Below are 18,996 nucleotides of genomic sequence, written 5' to 3' on the forward strand. Positions count from 1 at the left end.
ATGTGCTCTCACTGCCTGCTTGTGACACCATCTCTTGTTGATCCCATAACTGCTAGTGGCTGTACATACACGCTCAGCAACAAAGAGATGCAAGAAGCCAATCGACTGCTTTAACACAGGCACCACTGACAATTGATCACTTCCAACAGGTCAGTAATACATGTAGTTAAATATTTCTTACACTTTACTTCATCAGTATTGACAGATAAGCAAGTTGCCACCCAGGTGTCTCGCCCGACATGGCCACACGAAAATCATTGTAAAATCCAGACCCATTCTTGACCCAAGTTGACATTTGACACACTTAAGCACTCATGCATTACTAGTTTGGTACCCAATTTCAAGGATATCAAATGGGCACTTTCTGAGATATCACTGACCCAAAATACTCAGGGGTTTCCAGGAAAATGATATTTGATTTCCACATAAATGTTTCGTAGCTTATTCTTTCCTCTTCAAAATGGTATAATATTTTTCTCTCTAGCCCAATATTTACAGAAGATATGATCAATTGAAGCTAACATGATGTTACCAAAAAAATCAAATTTTGTCCATTTTTTACCACCCTGTACTCTGAAATTACGTGGGGTACAGGGCTACAATTAGGTGCATGATCATATCTCATACATGTGTACCAAGTTCCATCAAAATCTGAAACCATGAGGCTTTGGGTTTGGTTGATTTCACATGGAATGGCCCAAATACAAAACACATCAATAATACGATAAATGAATGGACCCTTAGTTCTGAAATTAGAAAAATCTTTTAGAAGACTTTGTTATCTATCTATCTATCTATCTATCTATCTATCTATCTATATATATATATATATATATATATATATATATATATATATATATATATATATATATATATATATATATATATTATTTCCTTCTGAGTCCCCCTTACACCGCACTCATTATCATCTTTCAAGTTATTTAGTTCTAACACTATACTGTCATTTAACAGTTCAGTGAAAATCTACATTACATCAGAAATTTGCTTAAAATTGTATATTTCCTATATTCTGTTGCTACTAAATAACTACCTAAAATCTACTCTTAATTATGAGAGCTCATATTTTTTTATTACTGCTGTACCCGTGCAATTCTGAGCGAAATCACATTATTCGTAAACGTTAATGATCATATTCTCAGTTTACTCTTATATGGGCTAATATTTATTCATTTCTGTATTTAAAGTAAAAGTGTAAATCTTTTCATTTTAAGTTTTACAATAAATTGTTGTCGTTTACTACTTGCAGCTTAATTACACAAACATTTGCGAACAAAGAAATACAGTCATTTTTATACAGAAAACATTTTTAACTAAAAATAACAATAGTATGTAAAACTACCGAATCGGAGAAACGTAATTGGCTAAATTCCCGTACAACTTAAATGTTTAAAGAAAAAAAACTGCAATTAGAAGAGAAGAAGGTCAACAATACGGGAGAAGACTGTAACGGACTTGAGGGACAGCAGTAGCAATCATATTAAATTTGCAGTGAAAGCATCATGTTTATCAAAATCAACATTTCTAAGATTGGTAGTAAGTACACATTTATATTACATAAGTTACAATTTGCATGTCTACTAAAAATCTACATGTCTTACATAAACAGTCAAAATTAATATTAGTTCCCTTAAAGATTCTAAGAGGGTGTTGTCTACAACCTCACAATTTAAAAAAAATAATAACCATATAAAATCTAAACTACGCATTCATATACTGCAATATTTTTAAATATTAATATTTCCTAATTGCTTAAATTCCAGTTAGCAACAGATTTTTGTGATTTTATAAGCAACATATTCAACGTTTTGCAGCATACATAAGACAACTCTTGTTTATTCCTGGATTACATATGAGCCTCTTAGCGTACTGTTATAGTTGGATCGTTAGTATTAACCGTCGGGAAATATGGTTACAGCCAGAGGGTACCCACGGATCCGGACCCTCAGAAAATCTTATATATTTTTTTAATGATTGTGTTTTGTTTGTACCGGGGCGCATTCATGGAAAGTCCATCCGATCTGGACAGACATTTGTGCACTTTCTGAGTAAAGCTATACTTGCTTTAACAGTGAAATTATTAATGTGTCTTAAAGATGTGATCTTATACTATATCTGTATTCTTTCCTTTCTTATTAAAATAAAAAGAAAATCCTGTTCTGTGAATATAGGTAAATTAGGGAAATCGTGTGTCCCAGGGACACAGTGTATTGGGTGACATGACACCGACAGCCCTCCTGAATTTCCTACCAATTTTACCTTCCTATCACTGAATTCAGTTTTCTATACTTCATTTTGGCAACATAAAGTAATTGCATATATAGAGAAACAAGTGAACTGTAAAACAGTATGGGCGTTATGCAGAGTCGTTCTGACTCGTGATTAGTGCCATACTGAGTTCGACTAACATATGTTTCCTGCAGTAGTCAGGCCTTGAGTATGACGCTAATCATACGTCAAAAAGACTCTGCCTATGTATTGCTTCTACATTCTGATGACTTTATTATGTACTCCTTTCGTTTAATTTACTGTTATTTATAAGTAGGAAGATGCAAATACGAAGGGACTCAAATTTTCATGTATCAAGGGACAATACTTTGCATATGATGATAGCTATTTGATGTAGCCCTAATAAACTTTTAATTTCTTTTTAACCAATATGCCTAGTTCCATATACTCACTGCATGCTATTTTAGCAAATAATGTGATAAAACTGTAATATTATTTGTTGTAAATATTCCTTGTATTTACAGTTACTTGACAATGCGAAAATTCTCATTCTATTGAAAATAAGGAAGCAAGCTATGGTTTCTGTATTGTACTTATCATTGTTTAATTTAACAATCATCAGATTTATGGTTGTCCCTAGGTATAATATTTTAAGTCCCTTGGTACATGCCCACCCCGTACCAATAGACGACATGACTTACACGGTTAAAATCGCTCTGCCTTTTGTTATTGCTGTGATATCCATGTAACTTCTACAGTATGAAACTAAAATGTCAGGTTATCAGGAACATACTTTTTTTTTTTCTTTTAGCATAGCACTAATATACTCACTTCTCAAAAGCAAAGTATAAAAAGTGTTCGTGGTGTGCACGACTTCCGCTTCGTTTCCTCGGGTGCAAAATAACGTCGTGTCTTTGTCTTGCAATATTGTACCCCTCCCAACTTTCGCCAGTTTGCATCAAAATTTCTGGGTGCGCTCCTGGTTACAGTTTATATCTTAAGAATCTAACCACAAACTTCAGTTCATAAATAACAACAATAATAATAATAATAATAATAATAATAATAATAATAATAATAATAATAATAATAATAATAGGGAAAAGCAGAAAAGGTATTGAACAGTGACTTTTGAATGGGTATTACATGCATGTATGTAGAAGGCAACAATCGCTTGAGTTTAGCAGTTCAACAATTCGGCTTCTTTTACTTTCTGTTGTTTTTTGTGTACCTTAATAATTTGCTCTGAGAATCTTAACTATTCAAACATTACTATGCTATAAATAAAATAATAAGACTAATCTACCATACATATATAAACAAGAAAATCTTACTACATCAATAATGTTAATTACTTGAAACAATACAAAAGTAATTTATATTAATGAAGCTATAAAATAAAAATAAAACTCATATTGTGCAACTTGAGAGATTGCTATACTGCCCACTATCACTTTGTCCAGGGATTTTATTAACATCCAGACACAAGACCATATTAAAAAAAAAAAAAAAAAAAAAAAAAAAAAAAATCGATGGGTGGACGAATATATGCACTATGAAATATGTCGAACGCAAGCATCACTAAAATTATGTGTAAATTGAGATAAATTAATAACATTATTTTCGTCCAGTAGAAAAATTCTAGGGGGAGGGGGGCAGGTCTGCTTCTGGGGAGTGCCGGCCACCCTCTAGTTCCGCCTGTGCCTGCACTGTATGATTAAAGAAACCTGGAGGGTGAAGAAAAATCAACAGAAATTTTTTTTTTTATTTACCGTAAACTGGGGTTATTTGGAAAATCTGGAGCTATTTAGAAACTGATTTTTTTTTTTTTTTTTTTTTTAATACATGGTGTAATAATGAGAACTGTGACAGGTATTCGTTTTCTTCCAGACCAATGAAAAGTAGGCACCTAAAACAAGCAATATGAATGTCATAACTGCTGTGCCTTATTTATAGACTCGTATTAAAATTTTCACAGCAAATGATACTTTTTAGTGTTTTTCTTTTTTCAATTTTCTGTAAATTGTTTCTGTTTCCGTAATGAAAAGTGATTTATATCTGGCTGTGCTAAATATCATTCATTTCAGAAGTTCCCTAATGAGACGAATTTGTTTTACACTCCTGCTTCCTTTCTGGGACAATCTGTGGCCATTTTTTATTTCCTTTTATTTCTCTTAAAAATGATAATACTGATCATGGATAAACAATGATGACATAATTGAAGTTTTGCAGAGACGAAGTTATTTTTCCATATGACTTTGCAACAAAGAATTTCAATGTGTGAATTTCTGCCAGTAGTACAATAGCTTGGCATTTATGTTTTGTCCTTATCATACTGTATTACATTATTATTATAAGAGTACCATATAATATTTTTGCAAAGAGTTAACGTGCATGTACACTTGTAAAAATAGTACCAGGTAATTTGTAAAGCAATGTTAGGCAGTTACTGAAATGATACGTACATAAAGTTCATAAAATTATGTAGGACATGTTGTAGTGCAGGGTGTCTACTGATACGGGAAATACTGGAATTTAATTTTGATACTGGAAATACGGGAATTTTGATCCACATACTGGACAAATCATGAAACTGGTAATTTGTTAAAAATACTTTTTTTTAATTGTTTTGATAGCCTTAGAAACAATTTTGTATCCATTGAGATTGTAAATGTTTCCAAAGCAAGAGTTGGATACATTTTGTAATTAGACATTTAAAGCAATGGGTGAAGTGGAGGGAGTTGGGGGGAGGCTTTAAAAGTGTTAAAAAATAATTGTATTTTTAAAAAAATCAAGGCTATCTAAATTTATTAAAAATAAAATATTATTTTGATGGTAAAACAAGTACAAACCTGAAATCATCAAGAGTTCCTTAAGAACTGTAAAAATATCATTGTATTAGGTACTGGAATTTTGCTGATAGTTGAACTGGAATATACTGCAATTTTGTAAATGAAACTCAGTAGATTCCCTGTAGTGTCTTAAAGAAGTCTTAAGTGCTTATGTGTGTATTGGCATTTGCCAAACTTTCCCTTGCATAGTTATAAAACTACCACGTTTATAAAAGCATATTTTAAAAAATACTAGTTCTGTAAGCCTTCTGGAAGACAAGCTTAATACTGTAGTTAGTTTAGATTGGTTCAACAATTTACTGTGTTTAACTAAAAGGCTGTGAACAAAAAAAAAAAAAAAAAAAAAAAAACTTTTAATTTAAAACAGCCTAGGAACACCTTACTATGAAAGAAACATAGGCATGTTGTGTATCAATCTCCTCAGGAAAATGTGATCTTGCAAGTGGTTCTTTCCAAATATCAACATCTTTCACACAGCTCTTACTACAATGAAAAGATCTATATTTTTCAAGTAGCACCAAAAGGGGGGTTACATGGAAATAGCAAATTTTGGCTGCTAGGAGGCTTCAGTCTCAGTAAAATTTTGTTAGGACTGCAAAAAAAGGTAACATGAACTAAGCTCTAAAAACATCACAAGAAGAAAAAAAAATAATTGCAATAAGCAACAAAGGGTAGTTTGAAAAAGAAGAAAATTTTTTTCCAAGAACCCCAGTTTACAGTACTCCTTAAAAAACGGATCTCAGAAGGGCCAGCCATAACTTAATGTGATAAATGTTATACAACGAACACTTTTATTAATAACTCATAATGTACACTCATGTCCAAAATGATTGTCGTATATCTATAAATGTATTTTGTAAGAATATAATTTGATAATGAATTTGCACCCGGGTATTTCTTACAATGTTTAATGTGTATAATCGGGAAATGTATATTTGAGGTAATTTCATAGGCAAAAGAGCTTATAATAAGAAATTAGAAAGACGTAAAATAAAACTTTGTCCTGGCAACATTTTATTTTACTCATTCTAATTTTCGTATTTATAACTCTTTTCCTATGAAATTTACCTCAAATATACATTTCCCGATTATACACGTAGTATCAGTATTAAAAGTACCCTGCAAATTCATTATCAAATTATATTCTTACAAAAAGACAGTTATAGATATACGACAATCATTTTGGACATGAGTGTACATACACACATAACCATATCACTCTCCTAAAATTCTCGTGTGTATGTTTAAAAATCTATTTTGGTGCCATGCCAACGAGTCTAATTTTTTGTTCTACCTTCGAAGTGAAAGACATTATTAAATTTGTTGATGGTTAGATTCCAGTAAGTCAGAAACTATAATAAATAAGGAGTTTGTTTTGTTCAGTATTCCTGCGATTGGAAGGGCCTTCTCTAAGAGATCTTTCATTTGTATTTGGGGAAAATAGTGAAGTTTATTTTCTAAGAATAAAATAATTATTTTCAACGTGAAGCTAACATTAAGTTTTGAAGAGAAACTGAATAGAAGATTTATTACCGTATACATCAGTTTTTTCAGACGGTTAAGTTCGCGTTATTCTGAAATGGGAAGAAGTCAAATTTAGAAGCATTTTACTAAAGAGACTTCCACATAAAATGCAATGTGGATATTGCAAGGTTAAAATAAAGAACAAAGGTAGCACAAGTGTATTATGAAACATTTAAAATCACAACATCCTACTATATTAGTTAATCCGGGGGAAAAAAGACGAATTTTAGATATTAAAGTTTGTTATCACAATTTCAGATGTAAGTTTGGATATGAATCAAGACCTGAGATCCGGATTTCAGATCCAGATTCGAGATCGGATCTGAGGTTTAGGTCCGAAAATTTTTGATCATTCCTAATGCAGATCCGATCTACCTTATTATTGAGTGGTAGGAGTCAACTAGAGAGACCGAATGCTCATTCAAAACCTGTACATGGCATAACGAGTCAAAATGCGCTTGAATGAAGAAGAAACAAATAGTGTGGGGATTGGAAGAGGAGTCAGACAAGGATGTAGCATGTTGCCCCAATCATTCAACATTTACAGTGAATGGTTAATGAAGAAAGCATTAACGGGAATTTGAGATTTCAAGATTGGAGGGCAGATCATTAACAAGATCAGGTATGCAGATGATACGGTTATTATAGCTAGAACCGAAGGAGGACTACAGGAGATGATTGACAAAGTAGTTGACACTGAGAAACTATAAAATCAACATCGAAAAATCTTAAGTCATGAGAATATCCTGTGGAAATTTGCTCTTACGGATCAGAGTAGAACAAAGAACACTTGAAAAGGTTGTCCTTTTCAAATATTTGGGAAGTATTTTGACGAAAGACACGTACTGCACCAGAGAAATCAGGTCGAGAATTGCCATAGCCAAAGAAGCATTCAACAAGAAGAGGTCAATAATAACTAGCAGCCTTAATATTGGACTAAGGAAGAAATTGGTCAAGTGCTATATATGGAGCACTGGACTTTATGGTTCAGAGACTTGGACATTACAGAAGTTAGAGAAGAAATATTTTGAGAGCTTCGAAATGTGGTGTTGGAGGAAGATGGAGAAGATAAAATAGAGAGAAAGAGTAACAAACGAAGACGCTTTAAAACGAATAGGAGAGAAGAGGACGCTTCTAGAAGGCCAATCCTTCGTAGAAAGGCCAATTGGATTGGACACATCTTACGAAGAAATTGTTTTCTTCATACCGCCATAGAAGAAAAGATGGAAGGAAAGCGGGTAGTAGGGAGAAGAAGAACACAACTGATCAATGACTTGAAAATTAGAATAAAGTATTGGGAGTTAAAAGAGGAAGCTGAAAATCGAGAAAAATTGAAGAAACATTTCTAGGCCCAAACTGAAAATTAAGAAGAAAAAACTCATTAGTCCCAGGACCTGTCAATAGGCAGAATACTTTATAATTATTATATGACTGATTTCTAGTAAATGTAAACATAGTTACAAAGAGTTGAAAAACTGGCATTTTTTTTCAAAGGCTTCTATTTCGATAAACTGCATATTGAATCACATAAGTGATTTTCAATAAAAGTGAAGATTGTAATGGTGTTTACTGTAATCTGACACGCCAAACCGTTCCTGAAATGTTGTGAACATTATAAAAGTTTGCAACACTGCTTATAACTAAGGAATTGCAATAACTTGTAATTACAGCTACAAAAAAATAGAAAGAAAAAGAAAACTATTGTAATGATGATATAAGAGCAAACGAAAACAGCAATAACTTAAAAAAAAAGTTCCCACAAATACACTATTTTAAGCAATATAGCAATCTGCCCATGTTTTGCATATCTTCGGAATAGTATCAGATAACAACTGTAAACGTATTCTGATTTTTACGCCTATTCAAAACCATCTGTATGATCGAAACATTTTTTGTAATGAAATAATGCCCTTTGAGAGAATTTAAATTTTCAGTCCCTTCTCATTTTCTTCCTTTTTATTAGAAATAGATGATATCATAATCATAGATTTGGTAGGTCCTGGGACTAATGAGTTTTTTCTTCTCTTCTTCTTAATTTTCAGTTTGGGCCTAGAAATGTTTCTTCTATTTTTCTCGATTTTCAGCTTCCTCTTTTAACTCCCAATATTTTATTCTAATTTTCAAGTCATTGATCAGTTGTGTTCTTCTTCTCCCTACTCCTCGCTTTCCTTCCATCTTTCCTTCTATGGCGGTATGAAGAAAACAATTTCTTCGTAAGATGTGTCCAATCCAATTGGCCTTTCTACGAAGGATGCTGGCTAGAAGCGTCCTCTTCTCTCCTATTCGTTTTAAAACGTCTTCGTTTGTTACTCTTTCTCTCTATTTTATCTTCTCCATCTTCCTCTAATACCACATTTCGAAGCTCTCTAAATATTTCTTCTCTAACTTCTGTAATGTCCAAGTCTCTGAACCATAAAGTCCAGTGCTCCATATATAGCACTTGACCAATTTCTTCCTTAGTCCAATATTAAGGCTGCTATATGAAATATGCGTTGCCTCTTCCATCTCACTAAAGTTTTGATGTTTGTGATACTGTAACGCTCGTAGTTTATAACACTGAATAATTGGTGGTCCATGCCAAAACGCACTAACTACATTTTCGATGAAATTGAAATAGAGTTACATTTTTGTTGAAAACTGAAAAGTTCATCACTTGCCATATAATTCACTCATCAAAACAGCTTACTTCATCGCTTAGCAAACTAGAGAAGCTACAAACTTGATTCATTCTCCCATGATAAAACTCTTGAATTCACAAAATGTCACTGTATCTCAATTTCATCACAGATGAAGTTAGTCCGTTTTGGCATGGGACCACCCAATTAATGTTTTTCTTCCTTTAACATATAGATTTGAAATATATAATAAACTGACTTAGTGTCATTAAAAGAACACACACAGGTTTATGTATGATTAGCAACACTGGTGACCTGGTGACATTGCAAAGTATGTAAAATAATGCTCCTGCTGATATTTGTACCCTACAAAATCTCAGTGTTCTTTTATTTACTAGTTTAAAAGTTACACGAGCGTGTCAAGACAAATGGTCCACCGTGCATATATGTACGAGGATGTGATATAGTTTGGGACAGAATAAAGAGCTTTTTTCTCCAGGAAATCTGAAAAATCTGTTCACTCCTCTAAACCTTTTCCTACTAGTCTTCGCGACACGTGGCAGAGGTATATGATCCCTTCTGGCTGAAAAGCAATGTTGCCTTAATTTCCTTTTTTCCCTTTTCGCAATTGAAATCATCTTTATTTTTCGTGTTGTTGTTAACTGAAAATAGGAAGGAAAGCTTTTTCCTTATTTCTGCCGGGCTTTAACTACACAAGTGGATCAGAGATACGGCAAAACAGAGCAGTTACAGCTTGCATGCTCGCGAGAACTAACGGAGGGTTGAGGGCGTGAAAAGGAGCAGTGGTTGGGGAAAAAGTCCTTTAAGCCTGTCTCGATATTTATGTCACTTTTTGACCATTTTCTGACTTTTCACTCCGGTACTTGATCGTATTGAGATCTATATGCTACAGAATGTTGATAATGGCTTTAATTAATAATTCTCTATTTTACCAGGGTATATATATATTGGGTGCTCTAAAAATGACCCCCCGCGGACCATAGAGCATTATTCTACAGGCCAAAATAAAGCGAAAACGTTATATGATGGTTTTGAAGTCTATGTGGCAACGTAGTTTTGAAGTCTAGTAATAATAGTCATCCAGTCACACCCGTGAGCATTGTGAAGCAGATGACCAGCAGAGTTTAAATAGCAAGAGGGTGTGTATTATCGTATTAAAAAAAAAAAAAAAAAAAAAAAAAAGTTTCTGACACCGTTTGTTATTCTGGGTAGGGAAAATTAGTTGGTATTCGCTTTAACCTGTTTTGGGTCATTGTTCTAAACGTGTTGTTTATGTTTATTGTTTACGGTAGTTTCTTCATAAAAGAACTGAAGATTTAGCAATTCTGCCAGTAATGTGAGAGTTTCTTTTTGGGGCAGCTGCTTTTCTTGATGTAACTAATACATTTAACTTACGTTCAAAAACTAAACTGTGGTTTATTTATTTCTGGGCATTACCGGGATCCAGATTTGGTTTCTGATAGCTCATGCATAGTGGATTCCACATTCAACAGTCGTTTCATAACCTCAGTACTGAATAATTTTATTTGACTTGATTTTTTTTTTTTTTTTAATTTTAGCGTCTCTTTCAGCAGCGAGGCTATATGAGACGTGAAGGTACAGCTCAACGTGAGTTTCGAACACACGAGCTCCCACTGGAAATCGAACCTGGGTCTCCCACATCTCAATGCTGAATGAAATGGTAACATCAAACCAATTCGAAAACTTGCTGATTACCTACTTTTAAAAAACACAAGTGTACACTTTTTAAAGGTTGATTTATTGTTGTCTTTGCAGTGTTGGCGAAGTTAGCTAAAGCTGGCATATTTGTTAAAAATAATTTGGGACCCAACATTCGTCGATCCAAAAGGAAAAGTATTTCTTATATTGACAATGATGACCAGCCTACAGAATCACAGCGAAAACGAAGTTGTAGACCACGTGATTCAGGCTTTAGTGAATCGTTTGTGTCACATGATGAAGATTCTGATGGTGCAGATGTGGAAGGCGAAACCAGTGATGTTAGCAGGGAAGACTTAGTAAGTATTGTTCGCTTGTTTCAACTTCATGTGTAAAATGTATTAGGCATTTTTAAAGATGTTCCCAGAATACGCTTGTTTAAAGGTAAATAATAAAACAGAAGAATAGTAACAAATTCTAGCCAAATCTTCATTTTTTTAAAAAGTACAGTGTGTCCGTAAAGTTGGGCATCCCAAAGTTTGTGTATACCTTTTGAAACAAGAACGATAAAGACATGAGACTTGAAACAAACGTAAGCGTGTTCTATGTAGATTTTTTCGAGATCATGACCAATGTTGGACTTTGTAACATTTTTATGTAGTGACGAAAGAAGTTATTAATTTCCACATAATTAATAATTTGAGTTTTTATTCAAAAATTTGCGATAAAAAAATACCCAGCTGGCATAAAAACTAAAATTATCAATTATGTGCAAATTCTCATTGCTTATCATTAATTAACCTAAAACACACATGTGGCAGTAATTTTACAACAGTGTTGCCAGGGTCCGCGTTTCTGCCAAAAAAAAAAAACACCCATTTTACGGACTTGCATTAAATTGTCTTTTTGCATGGCAACACTGCATCAACTTGGTCACATTTTCGCACCAATGGATAAATATTGATGCATACTGCACATATACACAGGGATTCACCCGCAGGAAATCAGTTTTCAGCAACTCAATATTGATTTTCTTCATTTTGTACATTTTTTTATTTTACACTTTCGGTACTTTCTTTCGTCACTACATAAAAATGTTACAAAGTCCAGTATTGGTCATGATCTCGAAAATATCTACATAAAACACGCTTACGTTTGTTTCAAATCTCATGTCTTTATCGTTCTCGGTTCAAAAAATATACGCAATCAAACTTTGGGTTGCGCAACTGTATGGACACACTGTAGTTTCTTTTGCCAGCCACACACTATTTCGTAAACCTAATCATACATGAGTATATTCATTCATTCTTTCATTCATCCATTTCATACATTATCGGTCAGAGACCGTATATAGGACTTGTCAAATAATATAAATATATTTGAATATTATTGATATTACATTAATTTACAAACTATCACCCAAGTATTCGTTAATGCCATAATACATTTTGTTACATAAAAAATTGAACAGTTCTTTTTTGAATTTCAGTATGCTTTTGATATCCTTCAAATAAGTCGGGAGCTTATTATACAGCTTAGCGGACATGGGAAGGACACTTCTTTCGGTGCACGCATAGTTTTGGTGTCCTGTGAATATGTTACTCTTTTGTCGCGTGTTGTATGAATGTACATCGTTAACATGAAGAAAATCACTTTCATTTCTCTTTACATATATGATGTTATTGTATATGTACAGGCAAGGTGCAGTTACAATTTTATTTGACTGAAAGACCCTTTTTCATGAGGCTGTTGGTGATAGATTAAAAATAGATCTTAATGCCTTTATTATTATTATTATTATTATTATTATTATTATTATTATTATTATTATTTTAAAGACGAAAAGTAGTAATCTGAAATAGGAAGCTCTCCAGAAAATTATTCCATAAGTTCAAAGGATTGAAACTTACCATAGTACAACAACAGCAAAGTTTCTTTTGACACCGAACCATGTAGTCTATAAATGGCAAAATATATACGACTTAATTTGTTATTGAGATCAGTAATGTGCGCATCCCATGTAAGTCTATTGCTTATTGTAACACCTAAATATTTAGTGAATTTTGAATAGTCTATAAAAGTTGAATTTATGTGAATATAATACAGGATTCCTACTGGTCAGGGAAACTCAGAGGAAAAGGCTGGAAATCAGGGAAATTTTATAAAATATACTTTTAATTGTACACCAGTTTCACTTAAACAACTATAAATGATCACAGTATGGAACGTTGCTCAGATTTTTATGAGTGGTAAGTGGAATGTACGTACGTATGAGCAATTGATTATTATGTCTCTATAAAATAAATGTTCTCATATAAATATTCACCGTTATTTATTCCTTATTTATATGGCAACGTCATCTGACACCTGTCATGAAAGTCAAGGAATTTCCTGCCAAAGATTAGGGAGTCAGGGAAATAGATTTTTCCAAATCAGTGGAAACCCTGTAATAGGACTTGTCTTGACATTGTTTTTTTCCATGTCAATATAAGAGCTAGAAATATATTCAAAATAGAAAGGATCATCTTACCTTATTCTAGGCTTATGTAAGCTTTTATTCCCGATAAAATCGACATAATATTATACATATTCATCGATAGATAACGTTTCTCAATATGTGATGACGATTATGTAAAATGTGTGTGTCGTTTATATTAATTCGAATGTTTTATTAAAACCAAGGAATTAAATCTGAACACGGTTGGATTGTAAAGTAAACATTCGCCCATGTAAAGCAGTCGAAACAGCTACAATCAAATATACAGGATAACCCCCCTCCCCAAAAAAAAAAAAACTCCCAAATTTGAAAATCGAATAGAACAAAAAGTATTGCAGATAGCAACTTGTTTATTAAGAAATATAATGGTGTTGAAAACAGTTCGTAATTTCTTTATTCTGATTTGAATTACTCTGTTCTGTTGTGTGCTGAAATGATATAACAATTATCAATGCAATTATTGTTAATAATACACAATGAAACATCCCACTTGTTTGATCGGCTATAAAACTTTTAGTGGAAGGGAGAAAGGAGTGGAAAGTCATTGTTTCCACTCACCTCTCTCCTGTTGTTCGATCGTCATTGTGATTTGGTCGGGAGCTCGTCGCGCGTAAGCAGTCGAAATGTTTTACCAAAGCAGCAGTGATACACAAGAAACAGTGGGTCGAAAATTTCTGAACAACAAGTTTAGCATTGAAAAACAAATCATTAGGCCAACCTAAAAGTAGTCGTACGGTTGAGAATATTGAGGCTGTGAGACAGTCTGTTTTGCATGTGACGTTTACCCCATAGGATGAGTATCCAAGTAGAGTAAGCATTACATTAGGTAGTCATTGATCGAATATTTCACCCGAGCGTTAACGACGAAACAAGTTATCACTAGAGGAATAGCTTCTTTCACCGCTAACTACACATAGACAAAAATTCAAACAACCACCTTAAACTTATGAATAGAATAAAACTTCAGCATCATTTGAACTGAAAAAGAACCAATATATTGCACCATGCACACCAAAATGAAGAACACGTGGTGACAATCTCCGGGTCAGAATAACGCCAATGGAACGCATAAAACAGTGATTATATTTGATCTTGAGTGTTATACTTACATCTCCTCAAATGACATGGACAAATTATATCAGTAGAAAATGTGGATGTCTTCTGTTTACAAAAATATAAATGGATATGCAAGATTTTACATTTGTTATATGAACTGTTTGTCGCAGTGAGTGTGAAATGCTTCTTCTTGTAGAATGTGTTGGGGCCGAATGCCGGCTACGTCACGCAGCTTCCTCTTTGTCCCCGCTGCTCACGTGAGTTTCACCTACCAAAGTGACGTAAGCACAGGTAGGACTGTGATTGGCTGCTGTCGATGGCCAAGGCTGTCGACTGCTTCGTCTGCCTCGTTGAGTGGCTGCTGTCGATGGCCAAGGCCGTCGGCTGCTTCGTCTGCCTCGTTGTTGATATATCCGTTGCAAGAACGTACGACGATTAGTTACACTATTAGTTTGAGAATAGCGAACTTTAAAATAAAATGATTAAATTGTTTGAGCTGGGCACACCAAAAATAATGCACAAATAAGTTTATTACATGCAGTCCCCGAAACATTCTGCAAGGAAACGTGCTGCAGCTAGTTGACTTCCTAGCGAGAGTCTAAGATGAATTTTACAAGAAGACCTGCAGTTTCACCCACTGTTTTCAGCTCCATTTTATATTTTTGAATAAATAAGTTTCTATCTGCAATACTGTTTTTGTTTTATTAGCCTTTAAAATATGTAAGTTTTTTTAAATCATTCTTTACTACTTTATAGTCAACTAGCAGAAGTATCCATTCTTCGCATGGGGGCTGTATTTGGAAGTCAACGTCTGTAGGAGTATCACCATTCATCTCAGCGACCGCGAAAACTATGGATTTGACACTAATATCGGTTAATTTGGATTATTTTTACATGTCTCGGTGATCCCACCCCCGGCCCGCATACAATAGTAGCTGAATTTGAAAGTCATCGCTAATGAGATTGTCAGCATTGAGCTCAGCGACCGCGAAAATTATGGATTTGACACTAATATCGGTCATTTTTGGATTATTTTTACATGTCTCGGTATTCCCCGGCCCGCAGCCGAATGCGGTGAATTTGGAAGTTAATGCGATTGGAGTTTCACCATTGATCTCAGCGACCGCGAAAACTATGAATGTGACATTAATATCGGTCATTTCCTACTACTTTTCCATGTCCCGGTAAACGCCCTCAATCCGAGACCCCCCTGGTTCGAAATTTAAAAAAAAAAACCGCTTCATGATCTGGGCCCTGGACCAAGGGACTCGTGACCCAAATTTCGTAATCTCGGTCCACTTGTCTGGTCCCCAGGCCACACACAGAGAAACAAACTCTTTATTTTATTTATATTAGATTAGAAGTAACCAGTGTAGTTACAGATACAAACAAAATATGTCAAACAAATTTCCCAGTTACCGTGAAACTAAAGTATCATCTTTTACTTCCACACTTACTAAAGTCTCAAATCAAATATGTTGCTTACCACTTTACATTTCAAACTACATATAAAAAAATGTTGGGAATAATAATAATAATAATAATAATAATAATAATAATAATAATAATAATAATAATAAAAAGCACAAAAGATTGCGATTAGGGGCTACAATTTTGTCAGGACAGTCTCAGGACACGAATATTTAGTTTTTGGATCAGGGGCTACAAAATTTTTGAATGCCCCTGAATCGAGTTCTCGTATTTTCTACGGAATAAGCACATCATACTGAGTTAGGCCTAAGTGATAGTTCGGTTTCGGCTACAAGTTCTCCAGATATAAGGCTTACAAGGAAATTTTTGATTAAATTATCTTGGATCAGGGCCCACAAAATGTTTGAACGGCCCCTAAATCGATTTTTCGTATTTTCTACGGAATAAACACATCATAGTAAGTTAACTGATAGTTTGAGTTTGGCTACACTATATGTAGTTCTCCAGATATAAGACGCACAAGGAAAGTTTTAATTAAAATATCCAATTACGGAATTACTTAGAACGATAGATGCGGCCGCATTTTATTATTTCATCGTACGTGAATCACAATCTTTGAGATTAGAAACGAACATTTCTTACACCATATTTGCACAGTAACTGTTTATTAAACACTTTCCGCCCATCGTGTCATTAACTACAATAGTTAACTTTTACAATTCAACAAATACAAAAAGAGAGAATTTAAAAAAGGGGATTGGTATACACAATAATAAATAATTTTGTAAGTAAACAATAAAATTACACGATGATATTTTATTGCAGTAATTAAATTTGCTATTTGAATTTTTTGTCGGATACAACAAAAAATAAGTTTAAGAAAAGTTTAAAAAGGTGTAAATAACGGAAGTTTTTTTTTTCTTTCTTCAAAAAGGAAAATTAGATAGAGCAGTTATCTTTTCTCATTAATTTACTTTTTGTAATACCTAAAATGCAATTCGTTTTTTAAAATCTTAATTTTAAAAGACTTCCGATTCTTATGCGTAGCGTAGTTTGGAAGTCTAAAATATGTCCCTTACATTTTTTAACATTTACTTTGGTGGTAAACATTTTTTTAAACAATAATTCAACTGTCCTAATAATGGGTGGAACAAAATATCTGTGCAAGAATAAACTGATTTGTTTCATTAAAAAAAAAAAAGTACCAATACATCCTTCCGTGGGAAAACTAAATATTCCTCAGACGTATCGGAACAATTTTCCGAATCGGAAGAATATTTAGTTTTCCCACGGGAAAATATATTGGTAAGTAACTTTGTAAATTTGAATCATCCTCCCATGCACCTATATAATTTAATAATTTGTTTCCGGATGGGGAGATCAAGATATCGGATTATCAGGAACGTTTGTGTCAGTACTCGCTCCCTCTAGACTTTTTTTTTTTTTTTTTTTTTTTTTTTGTAACATCGAATTTTTGAACATCTTTACTTTTACACCTATTTAATTTAATACCAGGGTTCCTACTGGTCATGGAAATCAGAGAATTCAGGAAAAATGGTGTAGGTCAGGGAAACTCAGGGAAAAATACTGGAAATCAGGGAAATTTTATAAAATATATTTTTTCCGACATTAATTGTACACCAATTTGAGCTTAGCCAACCATTAATGATCACATTATGGAACGTTGCTCAGATTTTTATGGGTGGTAAATGGAATGTACGTATAAGCAATTGATTATTATTTGTCTCTATGGAATAAATGATCTCATATAACCAAGATGGCGTTTGGTGTAGTTGTGGTGTAGAAGTGGCTCCGTTTAAAGCGCTGGAAAAAGAAGTTAAAAGTCTCTGATAAGTTGTAAAATGTAGTGTTACAGTTGCGTGAATATATCGTGCACAGTGTGAGTTTAGAATTTCCTCATTTTGTGTAGAATAATGATAGTTATTTACGTGATTTTCTAAGTACTTTGCTCTATCGAGAAAGATTTTGTTTACAATCTACTCTCCCGGATGTACGAAGCATAAATCAGTGTTGGAAACTCTACATTTATGTACAGTGACGTTAGTTTATCTTTTGGTATTTTAAGTGAGCGGAACTGAGCAACTGTATTTTTAATTCAAAAATTATTGAGCAATGATATAAAATACAATTATTTATAGTAAAAGAAGTATCAGCGTGAATCTCACGTGGATATTTCGATTAGTTAATTTTTTATTATAAACATTGTAGTGATCAAAAGGAGACTGAATTAGTTTACTCCTTATTGGAAATAGGTGTAATCTTACTGTGAAATCTACTTCTGCCGGTGCCAGCGTTGGAAATATCTAAGCTTTTTCCGTCTTCAGATATACATAATGGGGATTTGTGGTAAGTGTTCCAAGTCTATATCTAGGCAAGATACTAATTTAAAGATACAATGCGGGGAATGCAAGAATCTCTTTCATGGAATTTGTGTTAATATGAAGGAGGATGATGTTAAATTTCTGAAAGTCAGTGACCAAATTTGGCGTTGTGAAGATTGTAGTAGAGTGCGACGAAAATCATTGGTTAGTGATAATCCATCTGAAGTGAGTGAACAAATCCCTACTTTAACTCAAATGTATCAGTTATTACTAAGCATTAAAAATGAAATAAACGATATTAAGGGTACCAATAAAAAACTTGAAGAAGAGTTAGGGAAATCTTTAAATTCAGTACACGAAAAGTTAGACGAAAACTTCAACCTCATAAGAAGTCAAACTGAAGAACTGAATAAATGCAAGGACGATATTGATGTTCTGAAAAACGAAAATTTACTGTTAAAGAAACAAATAGATAAATTAAGAGTTGAATTAGACGAAATAGACCAATACAATAGGAGAAACACAGTTGAAATTCATGGGGTTCCCCTCCTACCTAACGAAGATGTTAATGACATAGTCAAAAAGGTTGGTGGTGCAATTAATATTGATGTAACCGAGAATATGATCGATGTTTGTCATAGATTAAAAAAATCACCTAATCAGCCAAATCCAGGTATCATCCTAAAATTTGTTAAGCGTTCTGACAAGGATAGGTTTATTAAACAAAGGAAGGTCAAAAGAAATTTATCCTG

General features: G+C 33.5%; 1 protein-coding gene across 4 annotated transcripts in view; it reads left to right on the forward strand.

The window, feature by feature from the left end:
• The window catches only part of LOC145673384 (structural maintenance of chromosomes protein 6-like), a 228,280-nt gene that overhangs the window by 27,180 nt on the left and 182,104 nt on the right, over window positions 1–18,996 (forward strand). For all 4 annotated transcript variants that reach the window (XR_014128748.1, XM_081743034.1, XM_081743033.1 and 1 more), the window contains exon 2: window positions 11,036–11,277. Coding sequence is in view for 2 of the 4 variants with exons in the window: in XM_081743033.1 (XP_081599159.1) it covers window positions 11,036–11,277 (242 nt within the window). In the remaining 2 variants the exon portion in view is untranslated. The remainder of the gene's footprint in view (window positions 1–11,035; window positions 11,278–18,996) is intronic.

The sequence above is a fragment of the Thermobia domestica genome, chromosome 16 (genome assembly GCF_964235325.1).
Source record: "Thermobia domestica chromosome 16, izTheDome1.hap1.1, whole genome shotgun sequence".
NCBI classification, from domain to species: domain Eukaryota; kingdom Metazoa; phylum Arthropoda; class Insecta; order Zygentoma; family Lepismatidae; genus Thermobia; species Thermobia domestica.